We start from the raw sequence: 21,343 nt of genomic DNA, 5'->3' as shown, positions 1-21,343 counted from the left end.
TCGAGCACCTTTACATCGGGACAGGTTTTGTTTTTAAAGCACCCTTTGGCACTTGCCAGTATACACTCGACGGACAGACTCGAATCGGTTATGACACCGTCGATCTCCACGTCTCGTGCGGGTATGTAAACGCGATACTCGCGTGTGAAGAGCTCAGAGCAAGCTATATCGTTGGCCTCTTTCATGTTACTGACCACGACACGGAGCTTGTTAGGCCGGACCTTGGAAATTTCGGTCACGCCCTTGTACTCCTTCGTCAGGTCTTTAGAAATCTGCAAGAGGTTCAACTGTTTCGATTTCGGTCCCGCCTTTGGCCGAAAATAGCCAGTATAGCTGCCCTGGGCTCCGTCTGGGTAAAGCCTTGGGCGAGGGGGGACTGAAGAATGAACAGGGGAGGGGGTAACAGAAGGGTCAGGGTCAGAGGGGTTCGGGGATGGTGGCGCGGGAGGCGAGGGATCTACATCCATCCCGCTAAGTCTAGCGCTTTAGCGCCGACAAGAGCACGTACCTTTTTACTTCTCCCTTCCAGTAAGGTTGGTTGTCCGATCGTTCGAAGTTGCAGCCGTTACAGCCAGCAGCACCAATACAGCAGCAGCAAACAGCCACCAGCAGCGAGCCAGGTGTGAGATCACTCCACACAGCGATACCACTCACTGTCAACTGATGGCTTCTTTTTTTTCCTCTTTTGTGTCTCGTCCACTGCTGTAGCACAATTCAGCCAGCAGCCAAATCGGCTTACGCACCAGCTGGTAGTCACGATGCGAAACAGTTGCACAAAGGCGCGACCTTGAACCCGGATTTATTTCACTCGACCAGGCAAACAATGCCAACACTTGTTCACACGTCTTTCTGTTTTATATTCTATCGGAGCGATCACCGATCACACATCCGATACTGATGCGTGTTCGGCACAGAATCCTAGAGAAACAATTATTCCTTCCGATTTTACCCCTGTGCTTTTCTAACTTTTTCTTTCTTGGCTTTGAAAACATTATCGCTATTCTAAGACATTCGGTTTAAAAAAAATTATTCATCGATCGTATCAATGAAACTTTGACCGCTTTTGAGCTACAAATCCGGAAGTCCCATGAAGCCGAAATTTTGCATGACGACTTTTTACCAGAACGCGTCAACTTACGTGAGAGTGTCGTATTGACCTTGCTCGCTAGGTTCGTCGCTTTAACGTTATGTTTTCGAGGAAACTTATTTGAATCTCTGAAAAAATGGTAATGGCTAGGGACACCACATTTTTTTCCGGTTTGAGCTTTTGACACCTTTTGGCACCAGTGTTATTTACGCTAAGACAATTCCTGGCCAGAATTATTTCATTCAGAACATTTCAGATAGCAATAGCTTACTTTTTCTTTATTATTTCAGTTTAACGTTAGGCATAAATAATTAAAAATCACTCTAAAATAATCCATTCGGACTGTCAACCGCGTCAATCCCGAAACTTTCGTCTCACGCACCGTGGCATTGGAAGCAAATATAGAATCATGTTGAAGGCGCACAAACCCAGTGCGAAGGCAATGCAAGCCGCAATGTCGGTCGTCTCTTGCGGGTGAGCTTTGCCGATGCGCTCTAGCAGAAACTCGGCCGGCTGTGGACAAGTTAGCCCTGCCGCGGGATTGCAATCCATCCGGCGTGCATGAAAGATGGTCGTATGCAGCAGTGAGCTGGCGTACTTCGTGTGAATTCCTTTGGCATTTTCCTGCAGCCATGGCGAAAGCCCTTTGTATGAGCTTTTTAGTGTCGGCGAAGAGAAGGAGAGAGAGAAAACCGATTATTGCTGGTTGCATACCATGCGGGCGTTAGCGACTTACCGTACTGTTCCGCTAGCTAGGGACAGACAGATGACCAGAGTATAGGAAACAGCGATCGCTGCGTTAATCTGGGACTTTATCACCAGCAGGAAGGCAATGCTAAGCTGCTCGGCAAGCACGAAACAAGTCCATAGTGCGATTACGATGTACATGAAGGTAAGGCCATCGGGGGTCGTAGGATTCAGCACGAGTGGATAAAATACGCACGATGCGATGGCAGCCGAGATGAAGGAAAATGGCATCGACACTGCATTGTAAGCAATCAGTAGGGTAGCTCCGGTATACAAACCCTCCGAGTATTCCTGACAAAAACGTTTTCTCCAGGTGGGAACTAAATTAAAGCATGCTCTGAGCTTAATTTTCCAAATTTAAAGTAACATAATACTTACACAAGCTTATCGTAGTCCAAATGCCCACTCCATAACTCAGTCCTAGTACTGTCATAATCATTCCACTTTTGCTGAAGAAACCGCGCGAATCGTCTCCAATTTGGCTGTAGAATAACCACATGAGTCCCATGGCTACTGGAAGGGCCAGCAACCGCAGAAACATTGCCTTCATACCTGCATAACCGCAGGAGAAGGTCGCCGCCAGCAGGCGCAGATACAGAACGCCCCAAACCTTGAGCTCTCCTGGTTTGCCATAGGCGAGTGGAATCTTGCCGCTACCGATGGGATTAATCGGAGCTTCTGGCATGGGAGATTCCCGCGCGAAACGTTCTACCAGAGCTTCAATCTGCTGACTCGATTCCAAAAAGCGGTCACGGGATCTGAAGAAAGAAAAATGCAGTGGGTTTTGAATTTGGTAAAAACTGGAGTCCACGAGAAGGGCGGTCATCAAACAAACAGGGAGATACCCAATCGGCTTATAAATACAACATTTCAAGTCTTTTTATTCACGGTCCGTTCTGATTCAAGTACAGCATCATGTCGATTTCATCGTGCCGCAGCACGGCCCGTTTTTTCATAAAATCACGCTGCTGCTCGGTTCGACCGAACAGCTGTTTCATGTCGTCACAGGCCGCCGGAATGTTTAGTACACGCTGGCAAAGCTTCTTTAGTAGTGGGAATGCATTTTCGTTGCGCCAATAACTCAGGATGTCCATTGGTGTTTCCAGTTTGATGTTTACGTACTGCCGGATTTCGTCGTCCACCACATCGGCAGATTCGACCTCTAGGGACGCATCCATGTACTCGTAAAATTTCGTTTCTTTCTGGATTTCACTGCTGTCCGTCTTTCCGCAGCTGTATAGTTTTTTGAGCTGCTCGATGCCATCCTGATCACGTTGCAACTGTTGCTTTACTATCGCGAGGGTCTCTGTGCGCTCTTCGTCAGTGAGAAATCGAAGTCCTTTGAACTTCGGATCAAGAAACACGGCGATTTTATGATAATCGTGTAGTTTTAGGCTTTGCCTAATCTGCGATTGGAATGCTTCTTTTACAGTCTTCGTTTCTGCATCGTCATTCTCCTCCAGTCGGAAGCACTTTTCAAGTTTTTTCTTCCACAGGACCACCTCGCTGATGGTCACATTGCTGTCGGAAATAAGACTACTGATGGGCTCCTTGAACGGAGCCATTATTTTCCACATGGAATCCTCTTCCGCCGCAACATCACTGTCATCTCGTACAAAAGTTCTCTCCAGATAGAGTTTACTATCGAGCTTGACTGCGGCCATGACGGTTTTCATTATTTTCCAGAGAGCGGTCACCACGCATGGAATCGCTTCAAAACCGTCAGTACAAATACCGTCAAGCTCTGAGCCGCACACCAACTTCAGAGGTTCAGTCTGTTCTTTATCCAATGTTGTGGTTACAATAGTTGGAAATTCATCCCTGAATGATTCCAATTCATCCATGGGTACAGTCTTAACGTTGATTTTACGGAAATAGTAGTCTTCCGCGATGGTGTAGGAGTTTATTGTGACGTAGGTTTTCTGTTCAGCTTCGTTTCTAAACCTGCTAAAGCTATAGCTAAGATCACAGTCTTGCAGTGCTTGATTCAGCTGGCATTTTGCCTGCTGATAAATTGAGGGAATGGCATGTTCCAAGAGTTTTTCCCGATCGGCCAGGAAGCCGATGTCCTGTTGGCCGTAGAAAACTCCAATATTGACCAACATTTGAGCAAAGGTTCGAAAGCTTTGACTATCGAACATGTCGACACTGCTGAGATCTTTATAGAGAAAACAGGCCTGCTGTCGGACTAAATCGTCGATCACATTCTGCGGCATTTGGGTAGTCTGGAATTTGACGGCGTTCGACTGTGTCGGTCCCACTGCCGCCGACGCTTTGGCCGGTAAGTTTCGATTGGAAGCCGGCTGTTGTTCAATTTTGACCTCCACTCCAGACGGAAGTTTAATCTTACATTTGTGTCTGAGCAATGATCCTGTTCCGGTGCTCGCCTTGTGCAACACCAGCCAGCCGCATTCCAGACAGCGGACATAGTTCTGCTTGACCCCTTTATAGTACATCGGCATGTACCTGGCCCAGGTGCTGTTGTTGTTGTGATGCTTCCTGTACACCAGATCTGGATCTTTCTCCGTGATCTTCTGCTCTAGCATGTCCTTGGTGAGTAAATTAACCTGGGCCGGTTTAAACATCTGATCCGTCAGATAAGAAAGGTTGCTCATTTGAATTTGAATAATCTTCTGTGGGTTATTCCCGGTAGTCTTCCGGAACGGTTCGACCAGCGAACGCGAACTGGTTTTAATTTCAATTTCCGGTTCGTGAGGGGCTTCATCGTTGGAGAAATCCTCCAAAACCTGAGCCAGGGTACTGTGCGCATCCAGCGATACCTCCGAGTCGGCCTAAAAAGACAGGGGGCAAAGTTGGTTTGGCTTCGCTTGGGGGAAATGTTGAACGCGTGAACAGTACGTGAAAGATAGAGCTGTGTGACGTGGTTTGTAGTGGCATTGTTAGACTACAATCCTTATATAGTAATAATCGTTCAATGATTAATGTTTATGATTGGCGAAATACTGATGAAATATATATTCCGCTATTAATTGCAAAACCTGGAAAAACTTTAACAACAAGCTGTACTGTAATTGCTGAGAACCGTAATCCATTACTGGATATGTGAACAAAATTAAAATTATCAAAAAGTGTCAAGAAATGCCAACAATGTCGAAAATGTTAAAAATTATATTTCTAAAATGTGAAAATCAATGAATTTTGAACAACTCATCCGAAATCTTCTAGTAAAACAAAAAATTAAAAATTAAATTGTAGGTAACTATAATTTTTATTTATTCAAATTAAATTTTTGATTGAAATTTATCGCCCGCTTCGGTCATATGAATTATTAGAATGCAGTAGATGATGATAGAATAACTAAGAAACTTATAAAATCTGACCTTTTGCGAAGTAATCAATATTAAATGGTTAATGGAGATGGCAATCATACCCGCCTAACATTGGGAATTGAATTATGCGTTAAACCTGACAAAAAAAAACATTCCGTTTGAGCAAAACTGCAATGGTTCATACTGAATAGTAACAGAAACATTCTACCAAATACATATAAGAGTTGTAGGCACCTAATTTAACTGAAACTTTGCGTGACTCAAAAACAAACCATCACTTTTGCAACATAGAACGATCACACGTTCCTCAGTATCAATCTACCAATTACTAATAAGTTCAAAAATTGTAAAGGTTTACCACCCAGCGTTTCCCCACTGAATGGCAACATTTCCATTTCATAACTTAGGAATACCGTGTTGAGCACGATATCACGTCACGATATTGCAGTGCGAGGTGAACCCACAAACAAATGCTCTTTTCCCTCTCTAGTTTCGTTTCTCATCCAATCACAGTTAACGGTATTGCGGAACTCACTCTCTTTTTTCCCTCTCCCTCTCTCTTTTCTAATTTCGAGCGCAACAACTACCGACAAGTTGCGTCTCCATCTCCACTTGTTTGTATTTGATTTCGTACAGCTAAAAACGCCGAACAATGCGAAGCTCTACGTCTACGTCTACCGACAAGCAAACCAGTCACTTTCACAGCTCGTGAACTCGGTCGGCCATCTTGAGGCGACCGTTGACCACGTCACGACCGTTTCACGTACTGTCTGAGGGGCGAACAGTAATTCCGGTTACCTGTATGTCATGATTGGGCACCTCCTCCTTGATCTGATTTATCTCAACCGGCATGTAAACCATGTGCATTACATCCTTGCTATCGCGTCTCGAACCGTCCGCAGTTTTATTGCCCACATCACATACCGGGGATGACGTAGACGAACTCGACATCGGCTGATTGCGTCGAAACATCCTCTCAGGTCACGAATTCTGCAGCATACGCCTCAAGCTAGTTTGTTGTATTCTTGCGAATTACCGTCGTGCCTCAGCAGCCTGTTCCAAGCGGGTTGCATGTCCTGTACGCGTTTCGAATTGCTTGCTTCCACCTTTGTTTTATTTTCTTCCCTTCGCTTTGTGCTGTTGTCACGCACGCACACTGATCTGCAGAGAGCAATAACCACCTGTACAGTACGGGAATTCACCTCTTCTGCTGATTCGACAACAATCAAATAAACACAACCATTCCAATGCGCTCCCAAACATCGACTGACTTGTGAGAGTAAAGCCGCTGCTTCAGGCGCTGGCTCTGGTTGAGTGTAGAAGTAGAACTGAACTGCCACCGATCCGAGTGAGAGTCACGTTTTTCGTGGTAGCTTACCCAACCCCTCCGCTTCCAAGTGTCCGTGTGTCCGCTATCAACAACTGACACCGCGATAGTCGAACACGAAATACACGAACGATGGGTGGATTCACAAGTGGCTTCGGAACCACCAACAGCAGCAAACTGTGTACTAGTTTACCTATGTAGCATTCATTGTTCGCCTTCGTTTTTTTAACCATTTAAGTTTTCAGCCCAGCTTTTTACTCGAGTACCCGGTGCCAATAGGCACTTAGCCAGGAACCAAATAGGCTGGGAGAGAAAGGTAGTGCTATAGAAACACGAACGAATGTGAAATTAGCGTTAGCTCAGGTTTTGGAGAGGTTGCCAGTTTGGCTGTTTCGAATTAATGATTTTTCCTGACTACAGACGTAAACTTTATAATTTTGTACTTACACCAACCCGGAAAATATAATATTTCATACCGAATGAATTATAGGAAAAATATGTCTCGTTATGACAGGCTTAGCGCCAACTAGACTAAATGTTAGCAGCATACTTTGAAAATTGGGTTGTTTAGCTATATCATTTGAAATAGCTGCATTTTCTGAGCAATACATATTTTTTCAAAGACTTGTATCCTTTTTTTCGGTATTTTAAATCACGAGTTAAGACTGCTCGAAATCAAAATTGAATGACAGTTCGCCTAATTGTCATGCGATTTAAAGCGATTTCCATTCTTCATTTGAAAATCAAAGGACAACGATATAAACTTTTTGAAAATTACGTTTTGCTCAGAAAAAATCATTCTTTTAGCCGAGATGGTATAAAAGTCAAAAGTTCGTATATAGCTAAACAACCAAACTCAATGGAATAGCAACTCTGCATACTTTTTTTCAAAAAATTGTCTAGACTAACATTTAAAAAAGTCTGAAGTTTTTAATTTTTTTCATAAATTGATATATCTAAATAATGACAAAAAGTGTGTCACTCTAGAGTAAAGATTTGAGTTTACGGGGAAAATTTCAAGAAAATAAGCTACACCAAATATAACAAGCATTGGATAATAAAAACCATACTTTGAATAGGACCTAATTCGAGCTCGCAGTCAGTAGCGAGAAATAAAAAAAAATTGCTCTTAGTTTATAAGATACCTTATAAAGCAAGGTACCAGATAAATTAACTCCGTAAAACATTAATATGTATTGTGTCGTATCAAATATGTCTTATTTGAAGAAAAAAAAGTAAGAGTTACGGTGAACTTGCGTATTACGAAGGCATCGCATTATTTGTTTTATTGTATGGAAAAATGCGGAATATTTAAAAATGTTGTTAATATTTGGTTCAAATAATATTACTAAATCCCAATGAGGCACTCTGGTAACAAAATGGAAGGCTTTTTCACACTGGAAACCAGACAGCCAGCAGAAATTTTGTGTAGTTGCCATAGCTACTGATGCTGCTGCTAAGTAAGGACTGTTGTAGTGGCTATCTAGAACTGATATGACCAGTTTAGGCTGAATCAGGTTGTTATATACGCCAAATAGTACATTCCCGAGTTACTAGGTCTATAGTTCTGTCGACCGTGCTTGGGAAAGTAAGCATTAAGCGACCAATCAGAGGGCGAATTTAGCGTTTTAGTAAGGCTTGACAATTTTCAATAGTACAATAGTTCGAATGATCAAATTACAATTTTTGCATTTGGGAGAACGCATAGGAGATTTTCCAATCGATTGCTGCAAGAACGAAGAAAATCCATCCAAAACTAACCATTTTATGAGCATTTGAAATTGGACAAATTTTTTACTTTTTCTGTATTTAGATTTTTATTTTACATCCCTATGTAACCGAACTTCCTGAGAGACATAGTTTTACATCGAAAAATTTATCTAAAGAGAATAAATTAATTATATTAGTCAAGAATTGATAACGGGTTAACGGAAACAGCAGTCTTTCGAATCACTACTAAATCATAGGTGCAATTATTTTACCATGACTGCATACGGTGTTTGCGCACAATAGTGATCAACAAGGACATATTTAATAGGTACCTAAGTTGAATCTGTTTTAATTGTATCAAGCACGAAAACAGTTATCGGTACGGATGTATAGCCAAGTTGAAAGCTACTTTGCCATAATCATTGCGAACTTTTACCGGTAGCTCACATAACAAAATTCGGTTTCTATGAGAGAACAACTCGGACCTATTCCAAAATAAAACAAAACTCTAGCAACACCGTTGTTTTGTTTTTTTTCTGCTGCTTCAACTGAACAGTGGCGCGCAATTTCGGTCAACTTTGTCTGACTACCGTCGTGCCTGAATCACCAATTTTTCGCCGGAGAAGCGTGACAAAATGCTCACCGTTCGGAGAGGCCAACACAAGCGAGTTTTACGTGCTTATATTGTTGCTTTTTTGTGTCTGTTGTTCACCTCCGAACTAACATAGATGGTGTGTATAAGACGGCAGGAGGGAGAGAGAAAAAAAGCTAAAACAAACATGGTAAAATTTAATCCGTCAAGTCACGCACAGTCTACTACGCCGTGGCGGATTTCGCTCTGGAAGATCACGCTTTGCTAATTTTGCCAGCTCATCGCTCGTGGGAATCGTGACTGCAGTAGGGTTCACGATTTCACAGCATTCTAGCCCAGGCGACGACGTGGGGTTGCTATTGAAGCCAAAAGCGAGCCCGTGAAACAGATAAAGCAAATAAGTGCTTTCCGAGCTTCCATCGAACAAATTGTCCTTGAAAAGAAAAGATCATTCATCTTTTGCATGTTCTCGTTTCTTTCGCTGCGTCCGCTGTCGCAGGCTCGCACGTTGATTGGAAAAGGTGTAACTACGAGAACAACCAAAAGGTGAGCAAAGAGGAAAAGCAACAAAACTCACATCGTGTTCGCTGCCCTATGACGAGGATAATACCTGGCGTAGCAGTTGGAGAAGACAGTGCATTCCGGTGGTCCCCTACAACACAAGGGAAGAAGAGCGTGAGTGTCACAACAGACACCGCAGTATTAACGGAGAATTTTATGAGAGAAGCGAACGCGAGCCAGCGCAGATAGCTCTCAGACGAACAACTGTAAGAGCGAATCTTTTTTCTGTGATGGAATTTAACATTCTACAAAGCTCGTTCGCCTTTTCGGCACACAGTGTGACACGTTGGTTCCAAAGTAGCAACCTCTCAACGACAACAAAACAACTGGCAACAATATTTATGTTTGGGAAATTGGATTAGGTCGGTTTGGATTGCACGCCTAATTTTGGCTTTCCTAAGTCCATTTTCAAACCGTGGAATATAATAATTACCCGATATTCGTGCATTCTTTCAGAGTAGGTTTCTTTTTTTTTAGGAGAAAACAAAATTCTCGTTTAAATTGATAACATGATTTTTTTGTTCTCTGTCATTGATCGTTGATTACCAAAATTAAGGCGAACAGATTAGTACGATTTTATTTCGGAACGGAACCGGTACTCATGTTCATGTACTGAGCTGGGTAATATTTCCGGGGTGTGTAATTCAGTTTCAACAGCATGAACAAAATCAGGAAGACAGGAAATCATCTCACTTCGCTATGGACGAGTTCGCTATGGATACATCAATTCGAGAATTGAAATATTATTACTCTTAAATTATTATTCTTAAATTTGAATCATTTCAATAATTATTTTTAAATTTGCGTACTTATAGTAACCAATAAATTGACAATTTTGGCTGCTTACTCACCAAGATTTACAACAAGAAAATCAAATCATATTTTTTTAAATTGTGTAATAACAAACATGGTTATTGTTTTTGTCATGATATCATGTTTTCTTATAATTGAAATTTTCAAATTTTTGACCATCAGATTTATGTATTACTTTTTACTTTCAGTTTTTTGGAGTAGAATACTTCTCTCAGGAAGTTCGGCTACATAGGGATGTGAAATGAACTTCTAAAACCGAAGAAAGTGAAAAATATGTCCAATTTCAAATACTAATAAATCGGTTAGTATTCGATGGATTTTCTTCGTTCTTGCAGCAATAGATTGGAAAATCTTCTAAGATTCATCCCAAAATAAGATAATTGTAATTCTATTATTCACACTATTGTACTATTGAAAATAGTCAAGCCTTGTTGAAACGAAAAATTCGACCTCTGATTGCTAGTTATATGATTGCTTCCCAAGCACGGTCGACAGAATCATATACCTTGCAATTGAAAACATGCTATTTGGCCTATATAAGAGCCTCAGTTTCAGCTCATAATAGTTCTAGACAGCGACAACAGCAGTCGTCCTTCCTTAGCAGCAGCACTAGCCCTGTGGTTGGTCACCACGTCTCAGGAGCAGCGCGGTTTTTCTCAGCGTGTGTCACCAGACTGCCATTATTCCCCCTGTGTTGGGGCAGCATGAAGATTGCATTGAATTGAATTTTTGACAACACAAGCAAGCGTTCTGTGTTGGATCCTGGCAATTTAAATCTGTCGCGCCCGTCTAATTCACTGAATGTGAAATAGCTTCCACAAAGCATGTTGTCCGTGTATCTTAATTCCCCCATTGTTAGGGCAGCTCAAAGGCTGCGATCAGCAACCGATTTTGAACCGCAAAATGCCTTTTTAAAGACAAATAAACAAGTAATTGAAGGTTAATAATTTTCTGGTATCAACACAAGCAGACATTCTGTGCGTGATGCAATCAAATTCTGTTGCAGTTGTCTAGTTTTTACTTTATTGAGGTAACCCCCCACTGTAAGGGCAGCGCAAAGGCTGTGATCAGCATAAGCGATTTTGAATAACAAACTGCCCTATTAGAACACCCTCACAAAAGCAGTTAGTTCGACTATGCAGAGCTAATGTGAAGTCGATTCAATCGATCAGCATGAACAGAATTTCGTCGTCTCCCAGCTGCTAAGTTGCAACATGATGCGACACGCAGCAGCGAGCAAACGAAATCGCTTGATGTTACAAGCCGCAATACGATTAGGGGTTAAATAAAGTATTCTACTTCAACCTTGCGGTCGTGGCTTTGCACACAACCCTCCTGTGATTTTTTTTTTCATTCAATCTTTCATCCGCTAAATAAGCGTCAAACTTACTTTCGTACCAAGAGTTCGGAACGGAACCGGGCTTTGAAGAACATTCTAATTCTGGACCAAAAACCGGAAGAGAGCTGGAGGTTACAGAATTCGCTTTGATAGGCGAATGGCAACGAGTTCTAATCATAGTAGAATCAGATCAGTTCCTCCCACTTTGATCCGTCCCTCACTTCAGACCCGACACACAGTTGAACTAACAGCTCTGATACTTGGCAGGCGTACCTAACGTGGCTCGGTTTTTTTTTATATCTGTATGCCTGAAGGGCACTGGGTACTGAAATGCCACTGCGACATTCTTGCTGATTGTCTTTTGTGGCGGGCCCTGATTGCTGTGCACAGGTTACGGATTGTTCGTACTCATTGATGGAGTAGAACTGTTTTGTTGTAAACCTGTACCCCAATTAGGTACAACATAGTTGATGAAACTAATGACCTGCTTGGGATTGGAGCTCCATGCTTGGTATGGAGTTAAAAGGTAACTTCCTAAGAAGTTGTACCTAGAGGAAGCAAGAGTATCGCAAGAGCAAAGCAAATGCTCTGAACTCTCTGGTTCAGATTTGCAGAATCGGCAGGTGTCGTTCAACACTACGCCGATTTTCTTTAAATGATAAAAAGCGGGACAGTGTCCGGTGAGGAGTCCCGTGATTATCCGTAGGTCACTACGATTTAGACTAAGTAGCTTTCTGGCGGTTCCAGGGTTCGGATAGATAAACTGTTTGCCTTGTCTACAACCCTGTGCCTGTTGCCATTGGGATACTATTTCTAGCCTTTCCCAAGTTAATAGTTCGCTTTTGATAGCGGAAATGGACGTACCCAGAAACGGCTCGGGACCAATAAACCGCTGAGCTGATCCCTGTCTTGCTAGGTAGTCAGCGTGTTCATTACCCTCGACTCCGCAGTGTCCGGGCACCCAAAACAGAAAAACTGAATTCTGTCGGGAAAGTTCCCGTAGAGTTTCAATGCATTCCCAAACAAGTTTGGAAGCGCATTTGACGGACTTAAGTGCTAGTAGTGCTGCTTGACTGTCCGAGAATATACCGATTTTCGCATGTCTGTAGTTGCGTTGCAGACATATTTTTGCGCAGATATATATGGCATATACCTCTGCTTGAAAAACGGTGGGCCATTTTCCCAGGGAAAACGTTTCCCTGATACCGGGTCCGTATATACCAGATCCCGTTAGGGATCCCATTTTCGAGCCGTCCGTAGAAAAATTGACGATGCCAGGTGGAAGATTAGGCCCTCCATTGTTCCACATAGAGCGGTTTGTTTCAATCACTCTATATGGAATATCCATGTTGGACCTAACGTCCATCCAGTCGGAGACTGTGGTTAATAGCGGAGTTAGTTTGAACTCCCTAAGTATGCGAAGGTGGCCGATTTGGTTCCCTTCAAGTATGGTTTTCCTCCTTTGCAACCTTAGAGCGCCAAGCTCTGCTTCCTTTTTCACATGAAGATGTAGAGGTAGTAGGCAAAGCATAGCTTCCATGGCTGCAGTTGGAGTTGTTCGCATAGCGCTGGTAACCGAAAGACATGCAAGTCTTTGAACTTTTTTGAGTTTGGCTTGCGCAGTCACTTCGTTCACCTTAGGCCACCACACTAGAGCAGCATAGGTGATTCTTGGTCGGGCAATGGTCTTGTAAGATCAGAGTGCCAAGTCTGGTTTCAGTCCCAAGGTCTTACCGAAGAGAGTTCTGCAGGCCCAGATCGCTGAGATCGCTTTCTTAGCGGCATGATCCAGTTGTGCAGACCAGTTCAGTTTCTTGTCCAGAATAATTCCGAGATATTTGACTTCATTGCTGAAGCCCAGTCTAACTCCACTCAGTATTGGAGGAGTGATGGAGATCGTCCTTCGTCTGCCGAATGGAATTAGGACTGTTTTTAAGGGGTTTATGTTTAGACCCTCCTGTAAACACCATGACATGGTGGTATTCAGAGCCGTTTGCATTCGGCTCGACAGAGTTGCGTCATCTTTACCTCTGACGATGAGGACGATGTCATCGGCGTATCCAATGACCTCGTAACCAAGCTGTGAAAGCTTGTTGAGAAGTGCGTCGACAACTAGTGACCATAACAAGGGCGAGAGAACTCCTCCTTGCGGACACCCCTTGATCACTGACATTGTTACAGACGAATCTCCCAAGGTTGCTGTGATCACTCTGCTAGAGAGCATTGCGTGTATCCAGTTCCTTGAAGTTTGGTCGATTCCCTTATGAGAAAGAGCCGTATCGAACGTGGCTCGGTAAAGAAGAGCAGTAGCGTTAGGCGTAGAGGGAAAAGTTAAAGTTTTAAAAAACCGTCTCCCATCCCGGCGACAAAACTACCGCTTCTTTCCGTAACAGTAGTGAGAGATGCAGAGGTAAACTCGGTCTCTGGCGACAAATGAATGTATCACTTTCTTTCTTACTTACCTACCGACAGTAATACCGTAGCCAGCGCCGTTATCATTCTTATATAAAGCGGAAGCTGCTGAATTGTTGTACATTTGAGATGGTAAATTATTCCCTAAATTATTCATCTTACGGTGGTTCTTCGTGCAACTTCTCTAGCTTAGATCCAACACTGCAGAGTAACTGCGAAATGTGCTGTACGGTCATAAAAGCCTAAGTTTAAGAGTTCTAACCTTCGACCAAAGCCCGGACCCCCTCGTCCTCCCTCGTGGACAACCGTGGACATTTATGAAACACCCCCTCCCTCCTCTTTGTCCACGTGGACGTATTTTTGCAAAAAAAAACTAGGAAACGATTTTTTTGTGGTTCATTTAGGGATTAAACATAATTAATGCCAATAAAAAATAACAAAAATAATTTCAAATTGAGCAGCCAAGACCAGAAAAGTGATGAATAAAATGGGCTGAGAAACATACCAGAAGAATTATATTCTAAATTTTGCTGAAAATGGTTCCAAAGTTGGAAGAGACTAAAAACAAAAATAATTTCAAATGCTACTGGAAATTTTTATCAAAAAGAGCTGAAAGGTTGATCTCATATTAGTTGATGCAAAAATTTAATTACTTTCTTTCAAACCAGCAAAGAAATCCAAATACAGGTCGGACTCGATTATCCGGAGTATCAAAAATTTGTTTGTGGATAATCTAATTACAAAAAAAATTATTCAGATTTGCAGGTAACAAACATAAAATAAATATTTCTTTCTGTTATTTTAATTTTGCAGTGACGTAGCCAAAATTTATTTTTTAGTAGGAAAGTGATAAAATCTTGAGTAGTAAACAAATTAAATTGGACATTGGTTATTTTCACTAAGAAGAGACATGAATTGTACCTAACAAATATGCCGGAAGGGGTAGTGAAGGTTAAAATTTGTAATAAGAAGTAAAAACGAACACCAAAAATTTAATTTCCAGATAATCGATTTCCGGATAGTTGAGTCTCCGGATAATCGAATCCCTGATAAGCGAGTCCGACCTGTACTTGCGAACGGCTTTAAAGTCTAGAAGAAACTAAACGGAATATATTCACAATTTATGCGTTGAATGATTGATAACACTCCTAAAAGGGAGAAAAATAACATAATGGACCTCATTAACTGCTCTAAAATGACTTCTAGCAAAACAAAATATGAAGCCAAACAGAAAACAGTCAAAACAAAATTCAAAAAATTTGTGAAACCAAAAAATAACAAAAAAAAAATTCTAATAAATTTGTGAACCGCTCGAAGAAACTAAATAAAAAATGAAAGTTTCTGTTGAAGCTGGAGAGATTAAAAAATTTCTACAAGTTAGAAAAGATTTAAAAAATAATAAATAAACCAAATTTAACTCAAAATACATGAAAACGTTTCGACAAGCAAACTCAGGAAAACAGAAAAACTTCCATTTTATCCGGCAAAAAGAGGAAATTACTTTTAAATACCAGTACTAAACATCAAAATGATCTTAAATTTGGTTCAAATTAATAAAGTAGGTAATTCTAACGAGAGGAAAAGTCCGAAGGGATGATAATTTCAGTTCAGCCCAGTTAATGGTTGGAGGAAGCCTTAAATAAAAGAAAAGATCAAAGCACAAATTGATTCCAAATTCAGCAAAAAGTGATATACGACATTCGGCCCTTTGGAGCAATTTTATACCGTTAGTTTTTTCAGTGATTGCTATACCTTTCTAGGAGAAAGGCAAAAATCGTGTCTATGTGGACATCGTCATATATACCCCCATGTGTCACAAAATATCACAATATTCGAAACCTCCTCCCCCCAAATGCGTTACATCATCAATGGATGGTTCCTAATCAGTAGTCCAAATTGATTCTTTATCACATCCGATAATTTCAAAACCTTTGAAGTATACATATCAAATTTTCGAAAACTAGTTCCAAGTAGTACTTACATATTAGATGAATTTTTACAAATACTAAATTTCAACTGTATTTTCATCTGTTTTCACTGCGTTGAAGATAATCAAAAGTTGCCAAATCAGTTTCTTATAACGCGAAAAAAATCATATTAAAAATGTTGTATTTGGTATAAGTCGAAATGCCTTAAGACGCTGATCTGATGAATGCTAATCAAAACCAGAATTCTTCTACGAAAGCCTTTAATAGTATTATGAATACGGGGGCGCATTGTAAATGGATGTTTGAGCAGCGGTTCCAATGTTGAGATGACTATGGAAGCGTTGTGAAGAATGGTTTGTTTTTCATAATTTAGGATAAATTCAACCAAATTTACTACATTTCAATTGTTGGGCGATTCCATAAGAGCAGCTAACCGTATTTTGTTTATTTGCTCAATGATTTCGCTAAACCCATGAATTCTTCGTGAACGTCGGCTTTGTGAGATGAATAATGGAACAAATACTCTACTTGAGTTTGTTTGTTTCGTTCCCGCACATTCATTTTTTTTACACGTGTTGGTATCTGTATAATACACGCAAACCAAGAAGTTCATATATTTCTTTAAAAAAAAGAAGCAAGAAGGTAAGCAAAATGTTGTGCGGGGCGATCAGATATCAGAGGAAGAGAGGAATACTAGTTTTCCGGGAAGATGTGTTCAGGGAAATTTGTCCTGCATCATTTTTTAAGTACATGCGAGATTGAGATTTTTATTGCCGCATACTTTGGAGCCTTCAGCCTAGAAATATATAGCAGAATTGTCTAGAGACCGGTTAGATATTTTTAAACGTTTCTAGGGGGCTTAAAGGATGTATGATTTATGAAATTCATGTTTTAAAAGTATTAGAAAATCATTGTGAGTCCTGTTTTACAGTATTGTCAGACATTTTTATAGACGTCATATTATTGCGAAAATTTCAGCATAAAATTATTGACCTAAAAAAATATCGGTGCATAAATTTTTGTTTTTTAATAACGAAAATTTTCGACATTGACTATCCTATAATTATCATCCACGATTTTTCTTATCTGTCTCTAAGTAGCCGCATCGTTAATAAATTGAAATTGGTAAAACTATTTCATGCGAAAGAAATTTGGAAATGATTCACCGAGTTCTTGGTGATCACTAAATTCAAGTGACAATGGAAAATGCAGTGGCTCTTGCCTGCGCAAACCCAGAATAACTTGCACTAACTTAGGGATGCAATAGCAACTTAGGTTAGCATGAGCGTTTAGTCCATAATTTAAATTACACGTTTTACACGTAAACCCATTTGGTGTTGAGGTACGATACTAGTCGCAAGATCGAATCTCGACTGGGAAGAGACTGTTATCGTTGGTAGCATCACAGCGCTGCCTGCCCATAAACAACACGAACAATACAAAAGTACGAAGTATCATTAAAATACTAAAACCAACATATTCGAGTCTTTAGTGGACTTCAAATAATTCAGAAGTGTTTCCCAAATTATAAAAAAAATCGTACCTACCTTCGATCAACGGTTGACAAGCACAGATAGTACATCAGGGGGTTCTCTAGCTGTGGACATGGAAAGCCAATCCCGTGGAAGTACTCCAGCATAGCTCTGGTTCCGCCTGAATAGACAGCTCCTCCCAAGCAAAGGAACAAAGCCCTACAAGTCACGTGAAAACAAAATCACCGCCACAGAATAAAAATCTGTACCTTACCTATCCAGAAACGGAAATACGTCCGACCGAGGTTTCTCCATTGAAAGCAGAATCCCGCAGCCTGTCTTCTTCGCCGAGTTGGACAGAATACTGATCAGCAGATAAGCACTCAGCGGATCAAGTCCCTGTGTCGGTTCGTCTAGCAACAGCATAACCGGATCCCGTACAAGCTGAATTCCAATAGCCAGCCGCCTTTTCTCACTGATGTTCAAATTTTCCACCTTTTTGTGCGATACCTGTGACAGCGCCAAATCAGCCAGCACCTGGCGCACCTTCGAGCTCTTCAAATACCCACCAAGAATGGTTGGAGTGTAGTTCAGCGTCTGCGAGACAGTCAATCCGGGCACAAAGGTACAGGCATGCGTTACGTATCCGCAGCGCTGCTGAAACAGTGATTTCGTCAGTGGAGACCCATTCAGCAGCACCTGACCGCGGGAGGATCCTTCGGAACGGCGTGCGATCACATCCAACAGGGCGCGCTTGCCGCTACCCTTGGAGCCCAGAATGGCCATCACTTCACCACTGTGCACCGTCAAGTGGACACCCTTCAGAACCAGCGCCGATTGGCCACCACCATTGAAGCAACCGCCGGTGTCAACCTGCAAGGATTAACGGTAAGTAGTCTTTTTCGATATTTTTTCCACATTTATGTTAATTGAATCTGAAAAGATACATCAGTGGTCTTAACTTGAAAAGGTAGTTATAACAACATTGAATATCCATTACTATAGAACATCTCAAATGTATAGTAGTTCGTTATAAATAACAGAAAGTGAAACAATAATCGTGAATGCAACTTTTGACTATATATTAACACAGAAAAATGTTTTTAAGTTTTGATTTCTTGCGATTTGGTGAAATTTGTTTTTTTTTCTCTTCATTTTTGTGATTCACGACAAAACGATTTGCCTCCCCAGCTGGTCTCGAGGTTCGATGCTGGCCTAACAAGCCAGTTGTCGTAGGTTCGAGTCTCGGCTCGGGAGAGACTGTTAATGTCAGTAGGATCGTAGCGCTAGCCCCGCAATTGTCTTGTACACTCAACAGTTGGCTGCGAAGTCTGTGTATAGTAAACAGAAGGTCAAGTTCCGAATCGGAATGTAGCACCAAGGCTTTGCTTTGCTTTGACAAAACGATTTACGATTTACGATTATTCTAGTAAAACTTCACAGAGCTGTTTTGGTTTACTACATACGTTATGGTTTACGCTATTCCATAATACCTATAATCTCAACATTACAAAAAATGCACTTTCAATTTTTTAGATGAAACATCAAAATGTTGAGAGTATTTGAAAATGCCATAACACTATAGGTACATCATTTTATTTTCAGATTACACCTTAATAGCCCAACAAGCAAATTTTAACAACCTTTAGAATTTTCCATTTCAAATAACATATTTGTACGAGCACGTAAAAGACTCCAAAGTGACAGCAAGTATGCTTTAATTGCATTTTGTTCCGATATACAAAATACACGAAAAGTTACACGTCCAATGTTTTCAAAGCAAGGAAATTTCAGCACAGACGAAAATTCATCACAGTGATGCAATCAAAAACTTCTAATAGTGGACAAGGCTTATAAACATTCCAAAACCCCACCTGTATAAATGAAACATGTTTTCATTCTTTGGATTACCACAAAACAAAAGTGACTTGAATGCTTTCGTAAACACAAACCCGCCATGTAGATCACGTTCACAGATTCGTTTGATTAGACCAACCGAGCAGACGCATCCCGTGCTTCCGAACAGGGCACGGAGAGGCGAGTGTACCCTCGGCAACTCGACAACAGGTCAGTCGAAAAAGGTCACGTCGCTGTGCATGGCCTCGAAGAGCAAAACTTACCTCGGTGGTATGGTAAATGTTATGTGCCTCCAGCACGTAGTCACTGCCGATCATGTTTGTTTGATTGCTCTTGCTCGCTCGATTCACAACCGCGCTAGCTGCTCTCACTGCACCGCGGGGAAACTCTGCAGAAAATGACTTAACTCACAGTCCCACACAACAGTCCCGCTATCTGTGATCCAAGAGGAAAGAGAATTTAGAGAGCAAAATTCAAGAACCGAAAGCACGCAGAGGTCCACCTCGAAAACACAACTGCCACACTGCGCGGTCCGTTCGCGACTGAATTGGTTGGTGGACTCTCGCCGTGGCTCTCGGCTGGGCGATAGTTCTCGCGATTTCGAATCGAATGTTCGAAAATCGTACACCAACAAAACTACGCTAGCAACTCTTCAGAGACTCGCATGATCCATCTCTTCGAGTTTACTGTAGTCCCTAGCCAATTTAGTTTGGAACAACGCGGTTTCCACTTTTTCGAACTTCTATCGTGTACTTTAGTTGTGCTGCACACAACTACCATCACACGAACACGCACGCCGCTCCCGATGCAACTCTGGCGTGGCGATCGCGCATTTTCGCGAGAGACTGCCACTGTCAACATGGCAGCTTGGCGAGCGTCTGCTCAGTTGAGTTGAGGTAACCCCCCTCAGTTGAGTTGAGGTAACCCCCCACTGTAAGGGCAGCGCAAAGGCTGTGATCAGCATAAGCGATTTTGAATAACAAACTGCCCTATTAGAACACCCTCACAAAAGCAGTTAGTTCGACTATGCAGAGCTAATGTGAAGTCGATTCAATCGATCAGCATGAACAGAATTTCGTCGTCTCCCAGCTGCTAAGTTGCAACATGATGCGACACGCAGCAGCGAGCAAACGAAATCGCTTGATGTTACAAGCCGCAATACGATTAGGGGTTAAATAAAGTATTCTACTTCAACCTTGCGGTCGTGGCTTTGCACACAACCCTCCTGTGATTTTTTTTTTCATTCAATCTTTCATCCGCTAAATAAGCGTCAAACTTACTTTCGTACCAAGAGTTCGGAACGGAACCGGGCTTTGAAGAACATTCTAATTCTGGACCAAAAACCGGAAGAGAGCTGGAGGTTACAGAATTCGCTTTGATAGGCGAATGGCAACGAGTTCTAATCATAGTAGAATCAGATCAGTTCCTCCCACTTTGATCCGTCCCTCACTTCAGACCCGACACACAGTTGAACTAACAGCTCTGATACTTGGCAGGCGTACCTAACGTGGCTCGGTTTTTTTTTATATCTGTATGCCTGAAGGGCACTGGGTACTGAAATGCCACTGCGACATTCTTGCTGATTGTCTTTTGTGGCGGGCCCTGATTGCTGTGCACAGGTTACGGATTGTTCGTACTCATTGATGGAGTAGAACTGTTTTGTTGTAAACCTGTACCCCAATTAGGTACAACATAGTTGATGAAACTAATGACCTGCTTGGGATTGGAGCTCCATGCTTGGTATGGAGTTAAAAGGTAACTTCCTAAGAAGTTGTACCTAGAGGAAGCAAGAGTATCGCAAGAGCAAAGCAAATGCTCTGAACTCTCTGGTTCAGATTTGCAGAATCGGCAGGTGTCGTTCAACACTACGCCGATTTTCTTTAAATGATAAAAAGCGGGACAGTGTCCGGTGAGGAGTCCCGTGATTATCCGTAGGTCACTACGATTTAGACTAAGTAGCTTTCTGGCGGTTCCAGGGTTCGGATAGATAAACTGTTTGCCTTGTCTACAACCCTGTGCCTGTTGCCATTGGGATACTATTTCTAGCCTTTCCCAAGTTAATAGTTCGCTTTTGATAGCGGAAATGGACGTACCCAGAAACGGCTCGGGACCAATAAACCGCTGAGCTGATCCCTGTCTTGCTAGGTAGTCAGCGTGTTCATTACCCTCGACTCCGCAGTGTCCGGGCACCCAAAACAGAAAAACTGA

At 41.9% G+C, this 21,343-nt stretch overlaps 2 protein-coding genes across 2 annotated transcripts; both read right to left on the bottom strand.

Annotated features, from left to right (window-relative positions):
• Nucleotides 1-1,337: 1,337 nt before the first annotated feature.
• Nucleotides 1,338-19,781, bottom strand: LOC129719666 (ATP-binding cassette sub-family G member 5). Its single transcript, XM_055671061.1, has 7 exons — nucleotides 19,638-19,781; nucleotides 19,399-19,570; nucleotides 17,553-18,151; nucleotides 17,354-17,497; nucleotides 2,213-2,592; nucleotides 1,824-2,154; nucleotides 1,338-1,742 (listed from the first exon to the last, which is right to left on the bottom strand). Exons 2-7 carry the CDS (start codon nucleotides 19,450-19,452, stop codon nucleotides 1,442-1,444), a joined length of 1,809 nt encoding a protein of 602 aa, XP_055527036.1. The 5' UTR covers nucleotides 19,453-19,570; nucleotides 19,638-19,781; the 3' UTR covers nucleotides 1,338-1,441.
• On the bottom strand, nucleotides 2,684-6,810 carry LOC129719656 (uncharacterized). Its single transcript, XM_055671052.1, has 2 exons — nucleotides 5,923-6,810; nucleotides 2,684-4,626 (listed from the first exon to the last, which is right to left on the bottom strand). The coding sequence occupies exons 1-2, from the start codon at nucleotides 6,094-6,096 to the stop codon at nucleotides 2,719-2,721; spliced, it is 2,082 nt and encodes a 693-aa protein (XP_055527027.1). The 5' UTR covers nucleotides 6,097-6,810; the 3' UTR covers nucleotides 2,684-2,718.
• Nucleotides 19,782-21,343: the final 1,562 nt, after the last annotated feature.

The sequence above is a fragment of the Wyeomyia smithii genome, chromosome 1, assembly GCF_029784165.1.
Source record: "Wyeomyia smithii strain HCP4-BCI-WySm-NY-G18 chromosome 1, ASM2978416v1, whole genome shotgun sequence".
In the NCBI taxonomy this organism is placed as follows: Eukaryota; Metazoa; Arthropoda; class Insecta; order Diptera; family Culicidae; genus Wyeomyia; species Wyeomyia smithii.
This window is presented reverse-complemented; position numbering and strand designations above follow the sequence as displayed.